The sequence below is a fragment of the Astyanax mexicanus genome, chromosome 24 (assembly GCF_023375975.1).
Source record: "Astyanax mexicanus isolate ESR-SI-001 chromosome 24, AstMex3_surface, whole genome shotgun sequence".
Classification (NCBI taxonomy): Eukaryota; Metazoa; Chordata; class Actinopteri; order Characiformes; family Acestrorhamphidae; genus Astyanax; species Astyanax mexicanus.
In genome coordinates, this window is record NC_064431.1 from 32,095,062 (window position 1) to 32,122,004 (window position 26,943).

General features: G+C 39.3%; 1 protein-coding gene across 1 annotated transcript; it reads left to right on the forward strand.

Annotated features, from left to right (window-relative positions):
* Positions 1–1,775: 1,775 nt before the first annotated feature.
* On the forward strand, positions 1,776–25,121 carry LOC103024167 (filaggrin). Its single transcript, XM_022682503.2, has 5 exons — positions 1,776–2,604; positions 9,399–9,604; positions 11,577–11,688; positions 15,415–15,510; positions 19,377–25,121. Exons 1-5 carry the CDS (start codon positions 2,560–2,562, stop codon positions 21,468–21,470), a joined length of 2,553 nt encoding a protein of 850 aa, XP_022538224.2. The 5' UTR covers positions 1,776–2,559; the 3' UTR covers positions 21,471–25,121.
* Positions 25,122–26,943: the final 1,822 nt, after the last annotated feature.

Sequence of the window (26,943 nt, forward strand, 5' to 3'; positions counted from 1 at the left end):
GAAATGGCAAGGTGAAGGCTAACAACTTCATCTTCCAAGACACGTAAAGCTTCACCAAATCTTCTCTAACTGCCACTAGCACAACTAAACAACTAAGGCTCAACACACTTGGAGGAGAACACTAACTGCTAAACAATGCCTGTGCTGGATAGCATTGCCCACTCTAAAACTGAAGACCCCGCTGAGCATGCGCTGTCTCATTAAAGTGCCTACACATGCAGTGTATGTGTGTTGATGCAATAGAATCTATTGTAGTAGTCATATTTCATTTTTGAGTATGTGTGTGTGTGTGTGTGTGTGTGTGTGTGTGTTTGTCAGGCACGTGCCTCCTGTTCATTCCTCATACTCACCCGTTCTCCTCATTACTGCAACCCCCACAGTACACACACTGACATGCTGTTGTGAGTATATATATAGTAGCACCTTCATACTAAAGGCCCCTCCCCTGATAACAAGGGTGCAAACACAGAAAAATTCATATAAAAAGATACATTTAACATTAATAAAAATACCTCCTTCACGCATGCTACAATTGTGTACAAACATTAATATGTCTTTATCTCTTTTACAGGTTGGCTCACCCTTCGCTTTTACAAGGATCGACTCTCCCAGGTGAGAAAAAGCTTTGATTTACCAGTAGTTAGCAGAACAGTCTTATTATGGCGGCAAATAGCATTTATTTGCAGAAAATGAGAAATAGCTGGAATAACAAAAAGATGCAGAACTTTCAGACCTCAAATAATGCAAAGAAAACAAGTTCATATTCATAAAGTTTTAAGAGTTCAGAAATCAATATTTGGTGAAATAACCCTGGTTTTTAATCACAGTTTTCATGCATCCTCCACCAGTCTTACACACTGCTTTGGATGCTTTGGATAACTTTATGCCTTTACTCCTGGTGCAAAAATTCAAGCAGTTCAGCTTGGTTTGATCGTTGTCATCATCCAGGTGGTTTTTAATTTGGTATAATCAATGAAACTCATCGTTTTCAAGTCTCTTATTTTTTCCCCAGAGCTGTATGTCTTCAGAAAAGGAGCAGGTGATGCAGCAATACATTATTATTGTCCAAATGTGATGGAAAGCTTTTAGTAGCTTTTATTAAATTTTATTTTAAATGCAGCAGCCCCTGTCGTCTGTTGCACCATTTAAGGTGGAACGGGAAACTACTAAGACAAACTACTAGCATTATTTAAACTTATGACAAAAATGGCAATAGAACATTGAAACTATACATTAAACTATGGTAATATAGTATAGTAGTTAATGTAATTTGTAACAAGGAAAATACGTAAATTTATGCGTATCTTTGGTCGCTTGTGTCACTATCTCCCCAGTGATTCTCTACCCCATTGGAGCTAATAACATAGACAGTAACAAGAGTAGTAATAACAAGAACATGGTCATAATATTGTGGCTTGACTGTTAATGTAATAATATTTTGCCCCTTATGTGTTTTTTAGTGTTTAAAGCACAAGTAGTAACTCATTCAGAGTTGTGTATGAAGCTGTGTTGAAGGTGAGACAGTGTTATGGTAATTATTTAAATAGCCCAAATTAATGGTGGTGTAATGACTCTAATAGATTTAATTACTCAGCACGGCACACACACACACACACACACACACATGAGTGGGAGAAAGAAAAGTGAGAGGACAAAGTGTGAGTGTGAAAAATAATGAAAGAGAGAGAGAGGACAGTGTGTATGTGTGAGTGTGAGTATTTGTGTGTGTATTTGTGTGTGTGCGAATTTATATTTGTGTGTTAGTGTGTGAAAGAGAGAGAGACTCACACATCAATTAATTCTCACTTTTAACTCTTGGCCGCCAGTCGTCGACCAACCAGCACCGTTTATGCAAATAAAGGGGGCGGGACTTATGCTCCAGCAGGGCTACTACACTATTCAGGCAGGGGGGCGTCTAGAGGAGGTGTGGCTAATTTGTGCAGTTGGCAAGAATGTGGAGAGGGGGCGGGGCTAACATGAGATTGACAGAAAGAGAGCGAGAAAGATAGAGAGAGAGAGAGATTTAGAAAGTGAAGGAAAAGGCAGGAGAATCTCCATCTCTCTCTCTCCCTCATTTTTTTCACTCTCTCTCCCCCTTTTCTCTATCTCTTCTTTTCTCTCTCTATTACTCTCTCTCTCTCATTTTTTCCTTTACTCTCTCTTTTCCCCTTTCCTCTCTCTATCATTCTCTTTCTCTCTCTCCCTCTCTCTCCTCTCTTGCTCTTTCTCTCCCCCACTCTCTCTCCCCCTTTTTTCTATCTCCCCTATCTCTCTCTCTCTCCTTTCTTGCTATTTTTCTCCATCACATTCTCTCTCTCTCTGTTCCTCACTCACTCACTCTCTCCCCCTTTTCTCTACCTCCCCTTCTCTCTCTCTCTCTCTATCCCCTCTCCGTGGGTGTGTAAGCATGCATGTGTGTGTGATGTGAGTGTGTGTGTGTGTGTGTGTGTGCGCGCGCGCGCTCTGCTCTTCCTCCCTCTCGCGCTCCTCATCCTCTCCGTCTCTCCGCTGCTGTGGTGCTGAGGCTGACACACACTCTGCTCCTCGGTTGCCGTGGCGATGGGCTGTCGGCTGTCGGGGCCGTGGCCGAGGGACGGAATGGGGGTGAGTACGGGGGTGAGTGTGCGTGTGTGTGTGTGCGTGTGAGAGATTAGATATATAGATATATAGATATATAGATAAATTGTGTGTGATTGTTAGATTGTTAGCAGTATACATCTATCCTATGGATGTGTGTGTGTGTGTGTGTGTGTGTGTGTGTGAAGCTGGAGATGTAGTCTGTTTTCCATTTTCCATCTAGTATTTATCATATTGCTTATGGTTAATTCAATGTGTAAGCTATAATGTATTTATCTTCATTAATTACCTTTATTATTTATATATTTATATATTTTATAGATATTTTTAAACATATATAATTATTTATTTATTTACTGTGTGCACATTATAATTAATTATATTTGTAATAGGCTTTCCTTTAATTTAGTCAATTTTCTGTTTTATTATTTTTGAAATTAGTCCTTTTAGTTTTTTTTCGTTTTTATATTGCATTCGCCTTGCGTTCTCTGTAATGAATGGTGTGTGTGTGTGTGTGTGTGTGTGTGTGTGTGTGTGTGTGTATCCGTGTGTGTGTGGAGGGATTCTCAGCTTGTCGTGATGCTTACACAGCAGCAAACACCTGATGCAGTGGCTGATATTAGCTGATGTGTGTGTGAGTGGAACCACAGTGTGTGTGTGTGTGTGTGTGTGTGTATGCAAGTCTTGATGATGACTTGCAGTGACAGCGCTGTCGATCCTCCACAACCAAGACTCTTCTCTTACTCTTTCTGCCCCCAATCTGCAGCACGCACACACACACACACACACACACACACACACACACACACACACACACACACACACACACACACACGTGCTTGTATTCAGCTGTATGTGTTGTATTGAAATGTGCGCAATGTGAGGAATCCTCCTCTGTGTGTGTGTGTGTGTGTGTGTGTGTAAAATTAATGTACACATATTAATGTACACATACACACACACACACACACCACACACACACACACAGTTTTGTGCATATAATGACAGGCCACATCCATCTCAACTAAAACACATGTATCCAAATCTCTCTCTCTCTTTCTTTCTATCATTGTATCTCTAGGTCTCTCGCTCATTCTCTGTCTCTCTATAGAGCGTGACTCATAGTTATGATGTGCATTGGTTATGAAAATGCTGTGCTAGTGTCATTACAGAAGGGCAAGGATGCAGAACTGTGTGTGTGTGTGTGTGTGTGTGTGTGTGTGTGTGTGTGTGTGTCAGGCCCCGGGTTGTGTCCCGTTAAGGACGTGTCCTGGCTGAGGCGAGCACATTTCTGGGTTACGCTGTGTTGTGATGGGGGTGCAGCTGCTCAGTACTCCAGTTCATCACTGTGTTTATTTTGCGTTCAAATGTGCGATGCACTAACTATAAACTACCAACAACATTTCTCCAAAAATAACACATAAAAATATTGTCATTTAGAGCATTTATTTGCAAAAGATTTTAAGAGTTCAGAAATAATCAATATTTGGTGGAATAACCCTGATTGTTTTTTAATCACAGTTTTTTTCATGCATCTTTGCATCATGTTCTCCTCCACCAGTCTTACACACTGCTTTTGGATAACTTTATGCTGCTTTACTCCTGGTGCAAAAATTCAAGCAGTTCAGTTTGGTGGTTTGATGGCTTGTGATCATCCATCTTCCTCTTGATTATATTCCAGAGGTTTTAAATTTGGTAAAATCAAAGAAACTCATCATTTCAATTCGAGCTGTGAAAGTAAATGCATTAAAGCATGCTATTAATCTGAAAACTTTGATACGCTGTTTTAAAAAAATAAAACAAATCATGTTAACAAGTTTGTATCCAAACTTCCCCATAATTCACTCATTTTACAGAGCCTTGTGACGTATTAGTGTTTTTATTATTTAGCAACATAAACACTGAAAGAGTTCAGAAGATCGATTACTTTTTATTTATACTGATATTCTGATTAAAACTCTTTCTCTAACTGTCTCTCATGCACGAGCACAAACACAGAGCTAATGGCACATTTCTTTTCCATGTTGTTGAAGGTGTGGAATATGGAGCTAGAGTTCATTTCCTTCCACTCTTATAAGATTAAAAGGAAGTACCAGTACCAACAAAATTTGAATCGTGATTAAGAACAGAATATTGTTGTGATTAATACTGAGTTTTTTGTTAGTTTTAAAAGTGATTGACCCCACTAATATAAATATAATTTAATCTTGCCGAAATGTTTACATACCCATTATTAAAAGCTAAGTCTTAAGAAGAAGAAAAGGTACAGTTAATTGTGATTAATCACAGAATTCTGTTGTGATTTACCCATTTATTTATTGACTAATATAATATGTAGAGGGTTTGATTAGAAGTAGAATGAAGAGGTAAATTTCAGCACCTGGAAACGCATTTCTCAGAACTGACAATATGCTGCAGACCAGAGCATAGACTCGTCTACAATCCAATCAGTGTCAAGGACAGGGAGATGCAAGCTCAGGTACAGTCGGCTGTAAATAGGCTGTAGAATCTGCTTTTAAGCTGAAGGACCCTCCATTTACAGCTTTGCAGCAGGAAAAAGGAAAACAGCCCCATGAAAACTCTGCAAAATTGTGGATTTTCTGAGTTTTTTTATCACTGCATCACTACAAAACCTCATTAGACTGCTCGGGAATGCTTTATTCGAAAGATACCTAAACACAGGGCTTTATAACACATTTATAAGCATTGAATAATGCTATTTATTAAGCAATATTTATGAATTGCTTGTGCAATGTAAAGTGTAAAGTGGTATTAGTGAATATAGTAACTCTGTATTGTAGTAGAGAAGTGGGCGGAGCTTCTTCTGGTCATGGTGAACATAAGGCTTGTGTTGTGTACAGTAGTAAAGTTGTAGTAAAGTGGTATTAGTGAATATAGTAACTCTGTATTGTAGTAGAGAAGTGGCCGGAGCTTCTTCTGGTCATGGTGAACATAAGGCTTGTGTTGTGTACAGTAGTAAAGTTGTAGTAAAGTGGTATTAGTGAATATAGTAACTCTGTATTGTAGTAGAGAAGTGGGCGGAGCTTCTTCTGGTCATGGTGATCATAAGGCTTGTGTTGTGTACAGTAATAAAGTTGTAGTAAAGTGGTATTAGTGAATATAGTAACTCTGTATTGTAGTAGAGAAGTGGGCGGAGCTTCTTCTGGTCATGGTGAACATAAGGCTTGTGTTGTGTACAGTAATAAAGTTGTAGTAAAGTGGTATTAGTGAATATAGTAACTCTGTATTGTATAGAAACTTGTGTGCTTACAATTGGCCTTTACACACTGAAATTCCTCCTGATTCCTTAAGTGGTTCAATGATATTATGGGATGTAGAGGAAGAAATATGCAAATCTTTTCAAGTTTCTTTTTATATGTAAACACTTCAATCATTTTCTCACACATTTGTTACAAATTGGAGATTCCCTTAAATATTTACTCCTAAAAATCTCTATCTGGATGGGATTAATTTCTCAGGGGGTTCTGGGGTAATTTTCTCTTTCATGGGTTTTTTTTATCCTCTGTGATTTTATTCCTGTTACAGGCTGAATTATTATCTACTGTTTTTCTCTGAACTCCGTGCTCCTCCGGTAATTTTAGTCCCATCCGGACGCACATCTCTGAGTTTCGTCTCCTTGCGTTTAATAAAATAGCTGTTTGTCCACTGCTGCGCAACATAATTACTGTACACTTTGGTTGCGCGTTTCCACGGAGATCCATGTTAAAACACAACAACGAGTGGAAATGGAGGAGCTACTGAATTCAATGTCATGTGACCGAGAAAGCCTAAAAACTCACTGGTCCTCCTTAGTTTTTTAACTGCAGACACTTCACTGAGTAGAAGTGTGAAATCTTTTTCACAGATGTCCCCCTAAGAAACTAATTCTGTCCTTTTTGTAGATCCATTTAATGATTATAGTCACCAGTTTTCAAACGCATCATTATTTAGTTTTTTTTTTTTTGCACTAAATTGGCCCTGTCTAAAGTTATTTTCGAATGTATTGCGGGCTAGAAAGACAATAATGGATGTATGTTCATAATAAAAAAGGAAGTTGAGCACATATAACATGAAATATCTTGAGTTTATACTGCGTTAGATGATCTTCATTTCACCTCATCCCCCAAAACTCCTTAGTTTATCCCAAAAGTATTGGATGGAGCTCCATCATTCCTGAGAACTCCTGAGTTCTCTCTACTGATCCACAGGTCAACTCAGTTCTGAAGGTTTATACCCCTCTATAGTCCATACCTGGCTTTAGACTTGGTGCTAATAGCATCATGTATATGTTTATCTGCTCCAGAGGATCCTATTCTATTGGCACTACTTCGTCTAGACTGGGACTAGACAAGCCGTGTGCATTAAATCACAAATCTTATCTCTACAAATTAAAAATTTTACAATGGCCGTCACGTAATTTCTATTACGAGGCTTGTTGTCCATCAGAATAGACCATGAACCACCCAATGAGAAAGTTTAACAGACAATGAAACAGTAGCTTAACCCCGCCTATTGCACTATTGGGCCAACAAGGCAAAGTAAGAGCTAATTATTACTAATATTTTGTGTTTTTTAACGATTATTTTACTGTATGAAGATGGTTTGTGAAATTAAAAATGCCAAACAATGCAATGGACACTAAAAAAGCATTTAAATATTTTAGTTATTTGGAATTAATTTTAAATATAAGTTTATGTTAAAATATAACAGTCCTGATTTGTGCATTTGTGTTCTTATATTCTTATATTTTCCCATCACCTGAATATAACTCAGGTCTTAATGGGTTCTGTATTTCACATACTTTGTCAGACTGTTTTAAATAAATTTAGGGTGTTATACTCTATTAAATCTGATGACCCAGACTGTGTTTCCACTGTAAATCATGCTGTAATTAGGAATAAACTGATGGAGACAGACTGGAAGTTGTTCAGGTAAATTCAGGTCTATTCTGAGACTGTGTTAAATGATTAAACTGCAGACCTAGACGGGGATTTTCTACAGAAATAGGTCTCGATCTTCGTGTGACAGTAAACCCAAGCTTACTGGAGCTTTTTAATCACCAGTAATTACAGAAACACGCTGAATATTAAGTAGTGGCACAGTGTTAAGCCTGCAGACGCATTGTGAGGAGATTTGTCGTGGGACTGTGAATTCACACTCGGGGACGCTCGGCTGGACGTCACCGGCAGCCGGCACCAATTTTTTATTTTTTTTTTCAGCTCGTGGCAAATTTTAGTCCGGAAATTACATTAATCTTAACCAATAATCATGTATAAAAATACAGAAAATTGCACACATGTCAGAAACAGGTGTTATTGACTTACAGACAGCCCTCAATCACAGCGGTGCAGATGATGGTATCAGTGTGAGCGCATCAGTGTTTATTTTTAGTGCAGTTTATTTTAGTTTTAGTCTGACTAATTTATTATTCTGTCAACAGAGAAGTTATTACGCACATAAACGCTCACTCACTTTTACACATTCTGCATCTGTTTATACAGATATTTCCTCATCTCAGCAATGACTTCCTATTTATTACTGCTGTATTATTATTAATGTTTTTTTATTTTATCAAATTAAAAACCTCTGGAATATAATCAAGAGGAAGATGGATGATCACAAACCATCAAACCACCAAACTGAACTGCTTGAATTTTTACACCAGGAGTAAAGCAGCATAAAGTTATCCAAAAGCAGTGTGTAAGACTGGTGGAGGAGAACATGATGCCAAGATGCATTAAAACTGCATTATTTGAGGTCTGAAAGCTCTGCATTTTTTTTGTTATTTCAGCCATTTCTCATTTTCTGTAAATAAATGCTCTAAATGACTAAAATATTTTTATTTGGAATTTGGGAGAAATGTTGTCTGTAGTTTATAGAATAAAACAACAATGTTCATTTTACTCAAACATAAACCTATAAATAGCAAAATCAGAGAAACTGATTCAGAAACTGAAGTGCTCTCTTCATTTTTTCCAGAGCTAAATATATATCTCTCTCCATTTCTTATCAGTATATGAATAGTTATTTGCAAAAACAGATAAATGTAAGTTTAAGAATAGCTCTTATCTGTTCCTGTAAATGACACAAAGCTCACATAGGTTGCCAGGTTGAGGACAATGAACCTACACAAATGAGTGCAACATAAGTCTAATCGCTTTTACAACAGAATGTATAATCAGTCAAAACATTGATTCTATTGTATAATTCTATTGTATATTTCTGTTGTTGCCAAATAGTTAGTTGGAAATAGTTGTGGCCTGTCTACTCATCTTTTGTGACTAATAGCAGTTAGCATTAGCATGTTATAGTCTGAATCATGTTACTTATCCCAAATACTCACTGCCTTCACAAACCAGCAGCCTGGCATTTGTCTTGTAGCCCTTCTGGGCTCCATCTATCCAATGCAGAAAATGCCAGTATTTACTCAAGTTTTACAGTAGTTGGTGCTGTTTCACTCAAATAGTATAAAGTAGGCCTTTCAAATAAAGAGAAATACTAAGACCAATGCATTTCCTTCATACACTATATGGAGTTAATATACTATATACTGTATATTCCTTCATATACTTGGAACAGAGTGTAACACAAAATTTAACTTCTCACAGAGCTTCTCATCTTGCGTTTAGTCAAATCCTCATCTAGTGTATTAAAGCCATCGTAGAAGAATAGAGGCTAATATAATTCATAGAAATAATTTTAGAATAGTGTATGCAAACTTGTATACGTGTGAAGTTACAGTAATTCTATACATACTGTATATATGATTAATTTTTTTATATAAATGCGTGTCTTTGTGTGTGTGTGTTTGTGTGTATTAGGTGAATACCCGGGACCTGAGCCACATAAGGAAGAGAGAGGCTTTACGAATTCTGGCCAGCTATGAGCAGCCAATCACGCTACAAATAGAGGGACGAAGGGGGCGGAGCCTGCAGTTCCACCGAACTTCGGACTGCAGTACACAGACAGAGCGAAACTGGGACCCCATACACACTCTCGCCATAACACACGGCCCGTACTCCGACAGGTACTGCTGAGTGTGTGTGTGTGTGTGTGTGTGTGTATGGGTGTGTTATTGTCGTGACATTAAATGAATAGTAAAGGGATCTATCAGACTATGAAGGAACACATAAGGAATCATGAAACCAAAGGAATCAAAGAAACCAAAATACTCTGTGAAGAAGCATTTAGATGCGGTTTCCTGATGAGTGCCAGTTTCACCATCATAATGTTTTCGATGATTGAAATTCTTCTTTTTCGATTGACTGGCCTTAATTTTTTTTGTTAATTTTTGTTTTGGCCTTAATTTCTTTATTTAGTTGAGTAGTTGTTTCTTCTCATAATCTGGATTAGAACATTACTCAAATATTCACTATTCACTGTATATCTGTAACTCTACCTCTCCACTACTTTACTTTAACTGATGCTCTCAAACACTTTATTAAGAGACAAGAAATTCAAGTAATTAACTCTTGATGAGTTCAGCACAGCTGTTAACTGAAAGCCTGAATTCCAGGTGAGTCTACCTCATAAAACTGACTGAGAAAATCCAGCAGAGATGTTCAAAACTGTCTAATCTAAGCAAGAGGAGCTACTTTGAAGAATGTAAAATATAAACATATTCTGCTTTGTTTAACACTTTTTGTTAATAATATTAGGTATAGTAAATGTGTTTAATTGCTGAACATGCAGCAGAAAGTCTCTTCAGTCCTCTAAAAATTAAAATGTGAAGGTTGTAATATCACCGATGATGTCTAAAAATGATAAGTTTCTTTTATTTTAACAAATTTAAAACCTCTGGAATATAATAAAGTGGAAGATGGATGATCACAAGCCATCAAACCACCAAACTGAACTGCTTGAATTAATTTTGCACCAGGAGTAAAGCAGCATAAAGTTATCCAAAAGCAGTGTGTAAGACTGGTGGAGGAGAACATGATGCCAAGATGCATTAATTAATTATTTTAGTCATATAGGGAACATGGTTTCAATTCATACATGAGCTTTAACTCCATTTTAACCCAAGTCCTACACCTGGACTGAGATGGGGACCCTGTTAGTGTATTAATGGAAGTACAGTACTGTTCATTACTGTGTGTCAGCAGAGTGTGTACAGTGTAAACGCTGTAGGCTGCAGAGCTACTTCAGGAATAGTGGAGTATTTTAGACCCTCGTCTTTATTCTCCTCAGGAAATGAGGTCAGTTGTCTATTACTTACACAAAACACCGCTGTGTGTGTACAATACAACTACGCTGATATTAAAACCCTGCACATCACTTCTATATATGTATATATATATACAGCTCTGGAAAAAATAAGAGAGCACTTAAAAATGATGAGTTTCTTTGATTTTACCAAATTGAAAACCTCTGGAATATAATCAAGAGGAAGATGGATGATCACAAACCATCAAACCACCAAACTGAACTGCTTGAATTGTTGCACCAGGAGTAAAGCAGCATAAAGTTATCCAAAAGCAGTGTGTAAGACTGGTGGAGGAGGAGAACATGATGCCAAGATGCATGAAAACTGTGATTAAAAACCAACCAGGGTTATTCCACCAAATATTGATTTCTGAACTCTTAAAACTTTATGAATATGAACTAGTTTTTTCTTTGCATTATTTGAGGTCTGAAAGCTCTGCATCTTTTTTGTTATTTCAGCCATTTCTCATTTTCTGTAAATAAATGCTCTAAATGAGATTATTTTTATTTGGAATTTGGGAGAAATGTTGTCTGTAGTTTATAGAATAAAACAACAATGTTCATTTTACTCAAACATAAACCTATAAATAGCAAAATCAGAGAAACTGATTCAGAAACTGAAGTGATCAGTTTGCATAATAGGTGTAGAAATAAGGAGGTGGTCATAATGTTATGTCTGATTGGTGTATATTAGTGCACACTGGGAGCTGATGCTGCTGCACAGCTGTGCAGATGTGTTGGTATGAAGATGTGTGTGAGTGCGTCTGATTGGCTGGTGTGTTTTCTTCCTCCAGGCCGTACTACAATCACATGACTCTGCCTGGTGACCATGGAGACGGAAGCAGATATGAGTACCTACCCAACGCCCCGCGGGACCTCGAGGACCGGCACGCTATTCCATGCCACGTAGGTGCAGTATAAAGTGTGTGTGTGTGTGTGTGTGTGTTTTTGCGTGGGGACCAAATTTACCTGCAAGTCATTGTGCTGTAAAAAATAAAGTCATTAGATTTCCATGACATTTTATTTTTATCCCATTTTCTCCCCAATTTACACAGCCAAGTACCCAACCCACTCATTAGGACTCCCCCTATCACTAGTGATGCTCCAACACCAGGAGGGTGAGGACTAGCACACGCCTCCTCCGATACATGTGAAGTCAGACTCCACCTCTTTTTGAGCTGATGCTGTAGCATTGCCAAGTAGCATCACAGCGCTAACACTCGGAGGAAAGCGCAGCGACTCAGTTCTGATACATCAGCTCACAGACGCAGCCTTGTGCTGATCCACATCACCCTAGGAGTGATGAGAGGAAAGAACAGCGACATCTACTGTACCCACCCAGAGAGAGCAAGACCAATTGTGCCCTCTCGGGGCTCTGGCAGCTGAGGGCAAGCTGCATGACTGGGATTTGAACCAGCGATCTCCCGATCATAGTGGCAGCGCTTTAGATCGCTAGACTACTCGGAGCCCCAAATATGGATCATTTTAATTAAATATTACTTGTTTTATTTAAGATTTAAATCAAACAGAACAGCTAACGTTTATTTATGGAAATGGTTTAATCTGTTGATTACTTTTACTATTAATCGATAATATCATTTATTTAACATGTATTTAATATATTTGAACAGCTATTGTTCAGATATGAAAGATTTTAGAGAACTCATGTTGTAATTGAATAAGAACACACAACCTACCAATAAAAATGAAAAATATTTATATTTTTTCAGCAAAAAAAAAACAAAAAACGTTATTACTTCTGGAATGTGACACTGTGTTTATGTTGCTAAATAAAAGTGCTTTTACGTCACCTGGATCTGCAAAAATTGTCAATTACAGAAGAAAACTGGCGCCACACGTAAAAAAATTATCATGTAAAAGTTTACAGAATAAGTGTTAACAGCACTTCATTTATTGGAGCGCCCTATGGCACTATGATCGGGAGATCGCTGGTTCGAATCCCAGTCATGCAGCTTGCCATCAGCCTCCGGAGCCCTGAGAGAGCACAATTGAGAGAGCATTGCTCTCTCTGTGTGGGTACAGTAGATGGCTCTCCTTCCCCTCCTCACTCCTAGGGTGATGTGGATTAGCACAAGGCTGCGTCTGTGAGCTGATGTATCAGAACCGAGCCGTTGCGCTTTTCTTCGAGCGTTAGTGATGTGATGCTTCTCGGCAATGCTGAGTAGCTGAATGGGTGGCACAATTGAAATAAGTTGAATTCCATTTGTGTGGAAAGACTGTGTATAAGTGTTCTGTAAAAAATATAAATATTAATGTAAATAAATACGGACTCCGAGAACTACATGTATATATTACTATATATTACTATATTTGTACATCATATAACGTGCAAAAACCTGGCCATTAATCATGACGTGCCCGCCATTAGGAAATCACGGCAGTATTGTGTGTGTTCTGAACTGCAGCTGACTGAACTCACGTTCTAAATGGAATAAACAGGTCAGCCGTGCTCAAAGTTTTTGTCCCGCAGAGATCCGGCTTACACAACAAAGAGCTCAGAGTCAATTAAAAACACACACAGACACATTTCCATAATTAACTCTAGCAGGCGCGCTCCAGTTTAGAGCCAGAGTGTGTTAGAGCAGTAGTGGGGCAAGGCATTAGCTTCTTTAGCTTTAGCACGGGACCCACATACTAGCTAACAAGTTAAAGAAGCTAACACACTACATTTTGATTAAACTGAGAAGTCAGAATTTGTAAGAAATTTCAACTTCAAGTCAGGTTTCTGAGTTAAGAAACCATATTGTGCTGTCAGAAGCTCATCGCTATCTTACACCTGCACCAACAGTCTATTTTCATGCTTTCTGTCTGCATCATTTAAATAGCAACAGAGCTTCTGAAAATATCTACACTGATAGATTACCATGGTGGTCTGGAAATGAGGTGCTTTTAGGTAAATTTCTGGCTAAATACAACCTAGACAGACGTCAAATCTCAGATGTTAATTGCTATCTTGGCAGAGAACTGTCAACACAGGCATGTCCCCAACGCATGTACACGTACCACGTGTCTGTTGGCAGCTATGCAAACTTTTTCATCAACAATAAACAGAATGAACAAGCATGAACAAACAGCTCAGTTTCCTCTGTTGAGAAGCATCAGACACGTACAGGTAGCTGCACTGTTAAAATAGCAATCCGCTATCAAAATCAGAGTGCACCTGACTCTTAAAGGGAATGATGAGCAAGAGACACTCTGATTGGTTTATTTCAAAACACACACATGATTAATTAAGATTATTAGTGCATGCCTTTTGCTTTGCGTTTCAAGTCGAGCAAGGTGTACTTTTCCTGTTGTTTCGATAGCAAAGACACACTGACATGCTGGCTCACGTAAATGTCACAAAAATAGGGTCCAATGTGTCATTATTGAAATTGCAAGTCATAATTATGAGATACTAAGTTATTATTATGATGAGTGAGTCATTTTTTATTATTATAATTTATTTGTGGCTAAAATGGGCTTCCATAGTTATATTTGAGCTAAAAGAGGAATTTGATTTACTGAACTATCACTTTAATACTAAGTGTGTGTGTGTGTTTGTGTGTGTGTGTTTAAAATGGAGCCACTCTGCCTCTGTGTGTAGAATTATTCATGTTTGCTGCAGAGCACTGAGCAACCGTGACAGAAAGCACTCTCTCTCACACACACACACACACACACACACACACACACAGATGCATACACTCATGCACTGAGCTCACGTGTGCGGTGGGCGGCACTGGAGCAGCTTCTAATAAATCCTCTCTAGAGACACACACACACACACACACACACTGTGTTCATTTTCGTATTAATTAATAATCTTTACACATTAAAATATCTGCATGCAAATAAAGACGCTAAGTAAAAAAAGAGGTCGCTGTTTCAAACAACAGCAAATATCAGCCCCGACATCACATACGCAGTACATTACCCATGAGGCCTTAGTAACAGTAACTGCATGAAACTACCTTCACCACGTGTGGAAGCTGTACTTTATCCTGGCTAGCTCTTACTGTAAGTTGTTGATGATGATGAAACTACCTCCACCATGTGTGGAAGCTGCTCATTATCCTGGCTAGCTCCTACTGCGAGTTGTAGATGCTGAAACTACCTCCACCATGTTTGGAAGCTGCACATTATCCTAACGTTCTCTGACTGTAAGTTGTTAATAGTAAAACTACCTCCACCATGTTTGGAAGCTGGACATTATCCTGGCTAGCTCTCATTGTAAGATATTAATGATGAAACTACCTCCACCATGTTTGAAAGCTGCACATTATCCAGGATAGCTTTACTGTGAGTTGTAGATGATGAAACTACCTCCACCACGTTTGAAAGCTGCATGTTTTCATAGCTAGCTCTCACTGTGAGTTGTAGATGATGAAACTACCTCCACCATGTTTGGAAGCTGGATATTATCGTGGCTAGATCTGACTGTAAGTTGTTAATGATGATGAAACTACATCCACCATGTTTAAAAGCTGTACTTTAGTCTGGAAAGCTGGATGCCATTGCATTTGGCCTTTTGTATTATTTTTCGCTAATTTTTTAATATGAACTTTTTAATGGTTCTAAATGTAGCTATAATCCTAAAAATCTCCTGTCTTTCTTCTCTCTTTCTCTCAGGACCCTGAGATGTCTGCTGGGGGTCCCCAGGGACAGAACTGTCTGCTCGGCTGCTGCAACAGTAACCTGGAGGAGCCCAGTAGCTTCCAGAGTCAGGTGAGTGGGCTGTGGAACAGGTGATACAGAAAAGAAACTGGTATATTACAGTGTGATACAGGTGAGATTACAGGAGCACAGCTGATAAGGGTGCAACAGAGGATAAGAGTGCTACAAGAGTGATTAGAGAAGTACAGGTGATGATAACAGTGCTAGTGATTACATAGATGTACAGGTGTTAATAGAGTAGTACAGGTGTAATAAGAGACTTGTACAGGTGAGAACAGTGTGTTACAGGCATGAGTAGAGTGTTACAGGCATGATTAGAGTGATACAGGTATGATTAAAGTGGTACATGTATGATTAGAGTGGTATAGGTATGATTAGAGTGGTACAGGTATGATTAAAGTCGTACAGGTATGATTACAGTGGTAAAGTTATGTTTGGAGTGGTACAGGTATGGTGAGAGTGGTACAGGTATGATTAGAGTGGTACAGGTATGGTGAGAGTGGTACAGGTATGATTAGAGTGGTACAGGTATGATTAGAGCGGTACAGGTATGGTGAGAGTGGTACAGGTATGATTAGAGTGGTACAGGTATGATTAGAGTGGTACAGGTATGATTAGAGCGGTACAGGTATGATTAGAGCGGTACAGGTATGATTAGAGTGGTACAGGTATGATTAGAGCGGTACAGGTATGATTAGAGTGGTACAGGTATGATTAGAGATGTACAGATGATAAGAGACTTGTACATATAATTACAGGGTGGTACAGGTAAGATTAGAGTGGTACAGGTATGATTAGATTGGTACAGGTATCATTAGAGATGTACAGATGATAAGAGACTTGTACATATAATTACAGGGTGGTACAGGTAAGATTAGAGCGGTACAGGTATGATTAGAGTGGTACAGGTATGATTAGAGATGTACAGATGATAAGAGACTTGTACATATAATTACAGGGTGGTACAGGTAAGATTAGAGTGGTACAGGTATGATTAGATTGGTACAGGTATGATTAGAGATGTACAGATGATAAGAGACTTGTACATATAATTACAGGGTGGTACAGGTATGACTAGAGTGGTACAGGGATGATTAGAGATGTACATGTGATAAGAGACCTGTACAGGTGATTACAGTGTGGTAAAAGTATGATTAGGGTGGTATAGTTATGATTAGAGATGTACAGGTATGGTTAGAGTGGTAGAGGTATGATTAGAGTGGTACAAGGTGATAAGAGATTGTACAGGTGAAAACAGTGTATTATAGGTATGATTAGTGATGTACAGGTGATAAAAGACTTGTACAGGTGATTACAGATTGATATGATTAGAGTGGTACAGGTGATAAGAGACTTGTGTAGATAATTACAGGTTGGCACAGTTATGATTAGAGTGGTACATGTGATAATTAGAGATGTACAGGTGATAAGAGATTTGTACAGGTGAGAACAGTGTGGTACAGGTATGATTAGAGTGGTACAGGAATGATTAGAGATGTAAAGGTATGATAAGAGTGGTACATGTGATGATAACAGTGTGGTACTAGTGATTACAGAGATGTACATGTGTTAATAGAGTAGCACAGGTATGATTAGAGTGGTACAGGTATGATTAAAGTGGTACAGGTATGATTAGAGTGGCACAGGTATGATTAAAGTGGTACAGGTATGATTAGAGTGGCACAGGTATGATTAGAGATGTACAGGTGATAAGATATTTGTACAGTTGATTACAGAGTGGTACAGGTATGATTAGAGTGGCACAGGTATGATTAGAGTGGCACAGGTATGATTAGAGATGTACAGGTGATAAGATATTTGTACAGTTGATTACAGAGTGGTACAGGTATGATTAGAGTGGTACAGGTATGATTAGAGTGGCACAGGTATGATTAGAGTGGTACAGGTATGATTAAAGTGGTACAGGTATGATTAGAGTGGTACAGGTATGATTAGAGATGTACAGGTGATAAGATATTTGTACAGTTGATTACAGAGTGGTACAGGTATGATTACAGTGGTAAAGTTATGTTTGGAGTGGTACAGGTATGGTGAGAGTGGTATAGGTAAGGTAGACTGAATCTGATTGGCTGCTGGTAACCATGGCTGAGGAATGCTGGAGCGTCAGCCGTCTGCCAGTTTACTGCCTGTGATTAAATGATTCATCCGGAGGAAACAGCAGCGTTTTCTCTTTAGTGAGCGAAGCTGACGGCAGGAATGTGCGATCGCGCATCGTAATGAAGTTAATAGAGATTCTATTTAGAGCAGAGTAACAGGAGTGGGTTTATTTAAAGCGCAGTAATTATATATGTGTGATTTTATTTGCAGATACGTTTATAACTCTGCTGTTAGGGCCGTGCTGTCGGACTGAGCTCTTGAATGGTTCTGTAAAATCTGCATATAAACATATAACTGTATTACACAAATAGAACAATTACTGATACGATTTGTATATTTTTGGACTGATATTTTGTCCGGTTGTGTCTGACGGCCATGACGCCTCCTCCTCCAATCCCTCACTGTTCAGCTGCAGAACCAAATGTTATGTAAATAAGTTATGTGTTGCTAAGCAACCGTGTTATACTAATCAGCGAGATGCAGAGATGAAGCTTTGAAAACAGGGCTGCGAATAACGAGCCGCATTTACAGCGTCGTCTAACGCGCTCACATTCAGGATGTGACCGCTCCGAATGAATTATTCAGATTCCGCGAACGCACATTTCAGAGCAGGAAAATCTCCATCATTCAGCAAACTTAGCTTTTTACACAGCGCTGAGATCTTTCCTGGAGACTAACTTCCCTTCATCAGCAAATCACAGGCCAGACTCGCGAAAGCTTTCCAGATACGATACCTCCCAGAGGACCCAGAGCCTGCAAGAGCTTAAAATGTTCACAAGTGAAATTCCTAAAACTAAACATTTTCTCTAAAATCTTATTTATTGGCTGTATTTGGATATTGACTTCATTTTAAAAAAGAAACAAATCCTCTGACCTCCCCATCAAAACACCAACTACAACAGCGTTTTAAGGCCACTTAAAAAAAAAAAAGTTGTACACTATGACATTTCAAGAATAACGTTGTAAAAATTGAAAAAAATAATTTGTAATATTTTGATAATAAAGTCGTACACTGCCATTTTTTGAAAATTAAGTCGTAATTATGTTGAGAATAAAGTCATACACTGGCATTTTTTGGAAAAAAATTATATTTCGAGAATTAAGTTAAACACTGGCCTTTTTTTAGAAAAAAATAATAATACTTTGAGAATGAAGTCATAATATTTTGAGAATAAAGTCATACACAGGTTTTTTAGAAAAGTTTTTAAATTTTGAGAATGAAGTCATATTTTTAGAACAAACGTGCACACTAGCATTTTTAGAAAAAAGTTATATTATTTTGAGAATAAAGTCATAATATTTTAAGAATAAAGTCGTAGACTGGCATTTTTAGTAAAAAGTTGTAATATTTTAATAATGAAGTTGTAATATTTAGAGAATAAAGTTGTACGCTGGCATTTTTTGAATAAAGCTGTAATATTTCGAACGAAGTTGTAATATTTTGACAATAAAATCATAATATTTCGAGAATAAAATCGTAATATTTAAAAAAAAAAGGCAAAATATTTTGAGGACAAAGTTATACACTGTGACATTGTTTAGAAAAAAATCACAATATATTAAGAATAAAGTCACTATAGCAGTTCAAGAATAAATTTGCATTATTTAGAGCAGATTATGTTAGTTATGATATTTCGAGAATAAAGCCAGAACACACCAAGAATAAGCTAAATAATAAAACCATATGTATTCTATAGTGAACCGGGATCTGACATTAGCCGAAGGCCCCCTGGTGGTTGGCTGGTAGATTGTTAGTTTGTAATTTGTGTCGCTAAAATAAACTGTGTGTATGTTTACAGACAGAGGACGAGGACTACATGCTGGAAAAGACGATGGGTTATCTTCCCCTACATCACGAGCTGGACAGTGGACTAGGCTGGACTGATGGCAGCTTCCACCAGGGGGAGCTCTCTGGTGTGGAGACAGAGGAGGGGCTTGAGGAGTGCCACCCCCACCGAGCAGGAGGAGGAGGAGGAGGAGGTTCACCTTCATCAGAGTCGTTTATTTCCTCGGAGCTGAGCGACTCGGGTTTCTACAGCGTGAGCACCGGCGAGTTCCTGCGGTTCCAGCGGTTGCTGGAGAAGCGGATGCGTCTTTACAACGCACGCATGCACCACCAGGGGGAGCTCAGGGACAACCAGAAGGGTCACCGTGAACTTGAGGCCATTCCAGAGGCTCTAACGGTCCAGCCGCAGAACGTCTGCGTCCCTGGAGGGATCGGTGGGCATCCGAGAGGCTTGTTCAGGGTGTCTTCTGTGCAGTTTAAGAAGGCAGAGCGTCCCTCTTTAAACAGGCACAGCTCCAGCAGCGGTGCCCTGTTTCCTCCCCATGCCGGCCTCTCCACCTGCAGTACACCCTCCAGCCAGAGGAGGCTCCCATCGCACCACAGCGCCTCTACAGGGATGCTGAGGAGAAGCAGAACACTGCATCATCGCCAACCACAGATGGAGCACCGCCGGAGAGCGAGTCACCCGGCGTCGCCAAACTACTGCATGACCCTGCAAAACTATGGGCACAGAATTCAGCAAGAGCTGACCGAGGAATCGGAAACAGATATGATGCACCACGCTAATCACCCAGCACACCACGCTAACCAAGCCGCACACCACACTAACCAAGCCGTTCACCATGGTAACCACCCGGTACACCCTGCTGACTACACTGCACACCATGCTAACCACCCAACTCACCATGCCAACCAAGCCACTCACCATGCTAACCATCAAGCACACCCTGCCGACTACGCCACACACCACGCTAACCAAGCCAGTCACCATTCTAACCATCCTACACACCCTGCCGACTACGCCACACACCACCCTAATCAAGGAACACACATTGCTAACCAAGCCAATCACCTTGCTAACCATCTGGCACACCACGCTAACCACCCAGCACACCCTGCCGATTACGCCACACACCATGCTAACCAAGCCAGTCACCATTCAAACCATCCAGCACACCCTGCCGACTACGCCACACACCATGCTAACCAAGGAACACACCATGCTAACCAAGCCACACACCATCCTAACCATCTGACGCACCCTGCCGACTACACCACACACCACGTTAACCATGCCACCGCCCACCGCCCGCACCACACACACCCAGCTCACGCCACACTCGCAGCCCATGCCACCCTCCCTACACAGCACGCCCAACACGCCCACCGCCCACGCCCAAAACACGCCATCAGCCAGCCCAGCCTAACTAGCTCCTTTGAAGACCCCCACTGTGATCTGCCCCATCTGCCCCAAGAGCCCCGTCGCCATGACGGCGGGGGCAGATCGCCCAATGGTCTCCGGGAGGACCGCAGCTTTGCGAGTGAGCCCCGCGCTGGCCGCCAAAGAGAGGGTCGCTTCCACACCCTGAGTCACACGCCATCGCAGGAGGTCAACGATACGTGGCCCAAACCGGCCAGCCGGCAGAGCACGGCGGGTCTCTACAGTACGCTAGAGGGTCACGTGAATGCCACGTCCCCCACATCAGCACCGAAACCACCCGTTGGGGGTTCAAACCCACGCGCGGTCCGGAACCAGCTCCTCCGGGACCGGGCGCTAAGACTGGCAGACGAGCGCAGCGGCATGAGCACGGACGAGGAAAGCCACTGCGAGATCCGAACCGGCCGCTACTGGAGCCGAACGGAACGCCGGGAACACATGATGCAGAAAAAAGCGAGGAGCAGCGGCGGGAGCATGGCCGGCATGACACCGGGGGGCGCCAACGCGGTGCTGGAGCTGAGTCAGAAGAAGCTGAGCCGCCTCCGAAACAGGAAGCTGCTGGACGACTGGACCACGGTGGAGGAGCTACTGACCCACGGCAACCGTCTCGGTGCCGGGGACGACGCACTGCAGATACCGAGCTCACTGCTCACCGTCACCACTGTATAGCGACACACGGCGTGAGTGCGGCGTAATGCATGTGTGTTTCTGACCAGCGTGTGCGTGTGTGTGTGTGTGTGTGTGTGTGTGTGTGAGATATACTGCCTTCACCACATGAGGCTACCTCCTGTTCTCGATGTTTACTGTAGATAGGTGTTTGTTGTGTTTTTTTTCCGGAGGCTTTTATTATGGATATGGTTCAGATTGAGCACTGGCGACACCTAGCGACTCTTTTGGTTTTATTTAGAACGTAAAAAATACAAAACGCTGCAATTTCGACCAATTCGACCACTTCGAGCAATACTGCACTGCGGAATCGCTGGACCTTGAAGTCACTTTGGTTCTATGGCGAACACTTGTGGGCACCTCTTTCGTTTAAGCGTAAAGATCATCAGTTTTGCGATCAGATTAGCCGGTGCTAACGTGCTAACATGCTAACAGTAATGTGATTTACGTTAGACAACGTTTTTGTTCAGAAAAATATTAGGCAAATTAAATGTTACACTTTTGTTCGGAAAGCCAACAAATGTGCACAAATGATGTCAGATAATCTGATTGTCTTCCATTTGATACGGGAACTTAAAAAAATGAAAAAGTAAAGTGGGTGTGGCATTTCCATACTGAGACTCCGCCCATCGCAAGAGAGATGATCATAGCCATGCGTTCTCACTGGCAGCATCAGACTAACATTCATTTTCGACAAACGGCAAGAGACAGAACATAAAGCGACAATGCAAATTAACATGACATGACACAGTGAGGTGACACTCTACAATGATTGGCTGAACAAATTCTTCGGACCAATCGGCATTTAAGGCATCTAAAGCTCTGTTAACTTTTGATTTCTGTCGTACTTTGCTAATATTTTCAGTGGAGAGGATCTAAACACTGCAGAGAGAACTGCTTTTTCAGCCTTTTCTGTTTTATATGTTGCATTTTTGCACAAATAATGCATCATCAGAGCAATCTCGAGAAAAATAGCATTTGGAAGAAAGTAGTAAGAGTATCAGACAGCTCAAAAGCTATCTTGCTAACATGCTAACCGCCAGCACTGATGTACGTCGTCTGCCAGTGTGAACGTAGGGTAAGGCCATAAACGTATTTCTCCTAATGCAGTGTATTCTAACGCAGACGCTTCGAAATGACAATTTTTCACAATACAACCCAAACCCACCACAAGGGGGCACTATAGTGTCAACCAAGTCCATGGCCAATCTGCCTTGTGAACCGCTAGTTGCCAAACTGTTTCGCTCCTCTGTTCTGATCATATTTATATGATACCTATGACACATCGTCGTCTTCTCATTCCAGTAGAATCAGTAACACATTACTCTCACTCCTCTACTGTCCTCATGTTTACAGATTCTCCGATATGTCCTCTAGCGCCCCCTTGTGTCCTGAGTGTATTTGAACCGCCATAGTAATGCGAGAAAATAAGAATAAGAACCGTCTGTTTGCTGTGCATCAGCGAAGCGTCGTTTCTGTGAAGTACGTTTCAGGCCTAATTCTTCTGACTCATGAAAAAAACTAATTTCTCTGGGAAATAAACAAACAAACGAACAAACAAATACAAAAACCAACATCCAAACGCACACATTTACATCAAAACACACACACCTACACTAGTAAACGAGGCAAACGGAGACGGACTATCGGGACTAAGAGCAGGAGCGCTGGTTTTGTTTTAGAATATTAACCGTTAGTTGTGTAGAATACATTTACAACTATTTTTCTTGTGCTCACGATCAGTGTCATGAAAATAAATGATTTTTTTTTAATATTATTTGTAAAAAAAAACAATAAAAAAAAATCTTGACTCAACTGTATTAATGCAGAGCGGAACTCTCGGCGAGTGCGCTCGATACCACCTCAGTGTTGTTTTCGTTGTTCACATGTGGAATTTATTCAGTTTTGCGAGAAAAAAAAAGAAATAAAATTTTGTGCAAATTCTCATTAGTTTATTATCAATTCTTCTTATTTTACTGAGGAACACGACGGGATTTAGGGTTATAGTTAGGGGTGTGTGCAGGCTGACTCGTGAGTGTGTGTGTGTGTGTGATTGTATATAAGCTGAATTATCTTTCCAGTTCAGTAATTATACATTTATTTGATAAATATCAGATGATCCACATTTAATAAATATGTTTTCCCACCAGGTGGTGTTTCATAAAGCAGGATTTTGCACTTCAGTTCAGCCTAATATTTTACTGTTTGTGTTAATATTATTATTTTAACTTATTAACTTTGCAACAATAAAGACATTTTTTTCTGATCTGATAAACTGAACCAATAAATCAATAAATCAAACTTATATTTATTATTTTGATTAGTTATGTCAGTTCATTTTTTAGGTTTTCATAGCTATACATATAGCTAACAGATGCACAGCTGATCACAGCTGATCACTGATTCTATTTTCCAAATTATTAAAATTAAATATGTTTTAACAAAGATCAACAGCCTCCTGTATATTTATATTATTGTCTGCTAAATGACTTTAAATAAAATGACAATTAGAGAAAACAACTTATTGTTGTTTTCCAGTAGACAGCCTTTCAATTTTTAAGGCAGTCTTTAATCCCATCGCTCTCTATAACTAATTAGTGCCAGTTCCACCAGTATGAAACTTCTGTTTCATGTGTATTAAATTCCAGCTTTCAAGAAAATACGACATCTTTTAGTCCAGAATGCCCTTTTGTTTTCGGGGGCTGTATTTTGTGGTGTGCTCTGCTAAACCCGAATCATCATGCATTTCAGGAAAAACACATGAAAATATGAAACAAAAATTTGTAATACTTCTCGTCAAGCTAAACAAGCTGTGTTTGTGCATTTGCACATCTGTGTCAGCACTCCCAGACAGCATAAAGACGTTGAATCAGACGTTCCATCGGTAAAGCATTGGAACAACATTAATCTCCAACATCAGAATTGATTTATTTGTGCACATCAGTTTTACATTGGATCAAAATTATGGTTTTAAATATACCGTTTTTAAAAAAATAAGAGAACAATTAAAAATTATGAGTGTCTTTGATTTTACCAAATTATAAAACCTCTGGAATATAATCAAGAGGAAGATGGATGATCACAAACCATCAAACCACCAAACTGAACTGCTTGAATTTTTACACCAGGAGTAAAGCAGCATAAAGTTATCCAAAAGCAGTGTGTAAGACTGGTGGAGGAGAACATGATGCCAAGATGCATGAAATTTAAACTGTGATTAAAAACCAACCAGGGTTATTCAATATTAGAATTTCAACATTAATCAATGATGCCTTTTATAGGCAGAATTAAATGTTTAACATTGTTCTAAGGTTGTTTTTTCCATCAACAACCTTAAAAGATGTAACCCAGCTAATGCAACCAAAAAATAACGTTAATTCAACGAATTCAAACATTTGGTCATATAATAGACATGATATAATTGATTATAGGATTATATTTGAGTTGTAGAGTCGTGTGTGTTTAGGCTGAACTGATCGGGCTGGTGAGAGATCCTGTGTGAAGCGCAGTTCTTTCAGATTTTAATTTCTTTCTTTTTTTGATAAAGATCAGCTGTTTATTTCTCTCCTGCACCTGCCTGGATCTGTCTGTGGTGCACGAGCCACTGGAGGCACACGAGCAAAATACCAATAAAAATATAAAAGAAAATAAGAAGTGTGTTTCTCCTCTCTTCCCTCTATTTCTCACCTTCTCCTCTCTGTATTTATTCCCTCTCTCTCTCTCTCTCTCTCTCTCTCCTCCACGTCACTCCTCACCATGCGTCACTTATTTTGAATAAAGAAGTGAACATCTAAAAATAGAACTGTGGAACTCTGCGCTCTGATTGGTTTATTCATCTGACACTGATTTTGCTTTCTTTTTGTTGTAATAAAGAGAAGATATTAATTAATAGACACTGAATTTACCCATTTGCCTTTTTATGTATATATATGTATATATATATATATACATATATATATACACAAACATATTTTCCCTACATAGTAAATGAATAGTGAAGTGATCTATCAGATTATGAAGGAACACATAAGGAATCATGTAGCAACTTAAAAACAGTGTTAAACAAACCAAAATACTAAATACTAAATAATAAATATGCAGACCTGATGAGTGCCAGTTCCATCATTCCATCAGTTTCTTTTGAGGATACTTTGAAGGGTCTTCATTTATTTAGTCGAGTAGTTCTTGTTGCGTCTCATAATCTGGATTAGAACATTATTCAAATATTCACTATTCACTGTATACCTGTAACTCTACCTCTTCACTGATGCTCTCAAACACTTTATTAAGAGACAAGAAATTCAAGTAATTAACTCTTGATGAGTTCAGCACAGCTGTTAACTGAAAGCCTGAATTTTAAGTGACTTATAAAGCTGACTGAGAAAATCCAGCAGAGATCTAAGAAAGAGGAGCTACTTTAAAGACTATATTTAAAACATATTATGGTTTGTTTAACACTTTCTTGTTCACTAAATAATTCCATATGTTTTTATTATAAACCAATAGGGAGTGGGAATGCTATATGTTTATACTTCTCTACATCCAATCACAATCAGATTCACTCTATCTGGATAAAGGAGAGATTTATCTGGATAGGGGTTTTATTGAACGATGAGAAGACAGAATGAAAACGAGCTGAAATGAAATAGGAGTAATGAGGCTATTTTTATTCAAATGTAAGGAGTAGAAAGTTCAGATAAGATGTTGGTCTTAAAAATATTTTTTTAGAGTCTCTTTAAACTCTTCTACTGTAAACTTGTATAAAAAATAAAAGCAAAGACTGGCAAAATTTTAACTTAAAAAAAAGGAATCTTTTAAATAACTGCAAAGGATAATAAAGTAACCAAGTATATTTAAAAATATATATTTGCTATATATTTTTCTCTTTTGAATTTGCAACATATAATTTTTCCTTTTCCTTTTTTGTAAAACCTTTGGCAAAAAAATTCCCTCCATAAACTTGGCGCATGCCATTTTTGGATGGTGGTCAGTTTCTCTCAGTCTGAAGATTCTGCACCAACAGAAATCCAATAAACCTGCTGTTTATTTAAGTGCAGACCTGTGATGTTGTGAGATGTTCTGATGTTGGTTTTATATCAGACACAATAATAAATTCCTCACTGTAAAAAAAATACAGAAAAACACAAAATGGAATCCAACAGTGAAGCCCTGCAAAATGGAGACGAATGACAAAAAATCTCTCTCCTCATCTGAGCTCTGAGGAAACATCTCACGAGCTTCTGGCTCCACCGAGTGGCACAGTCTCAGCACTGCACCAGAGCACAGCCTGTACCGTTCACACACACTGCACAGCTCTATACACAGCGCGGCCACTTTATTAGAAACACCTACTATATATAACTTGTGCTTTCACTCACTAACTGGCCACTTCATTAGAAACACCTAATATATATAGCTTGAGCTTCCACTCATTAACTGGCCACTTTATTAGAAACACCTAATATATATAGCTTGA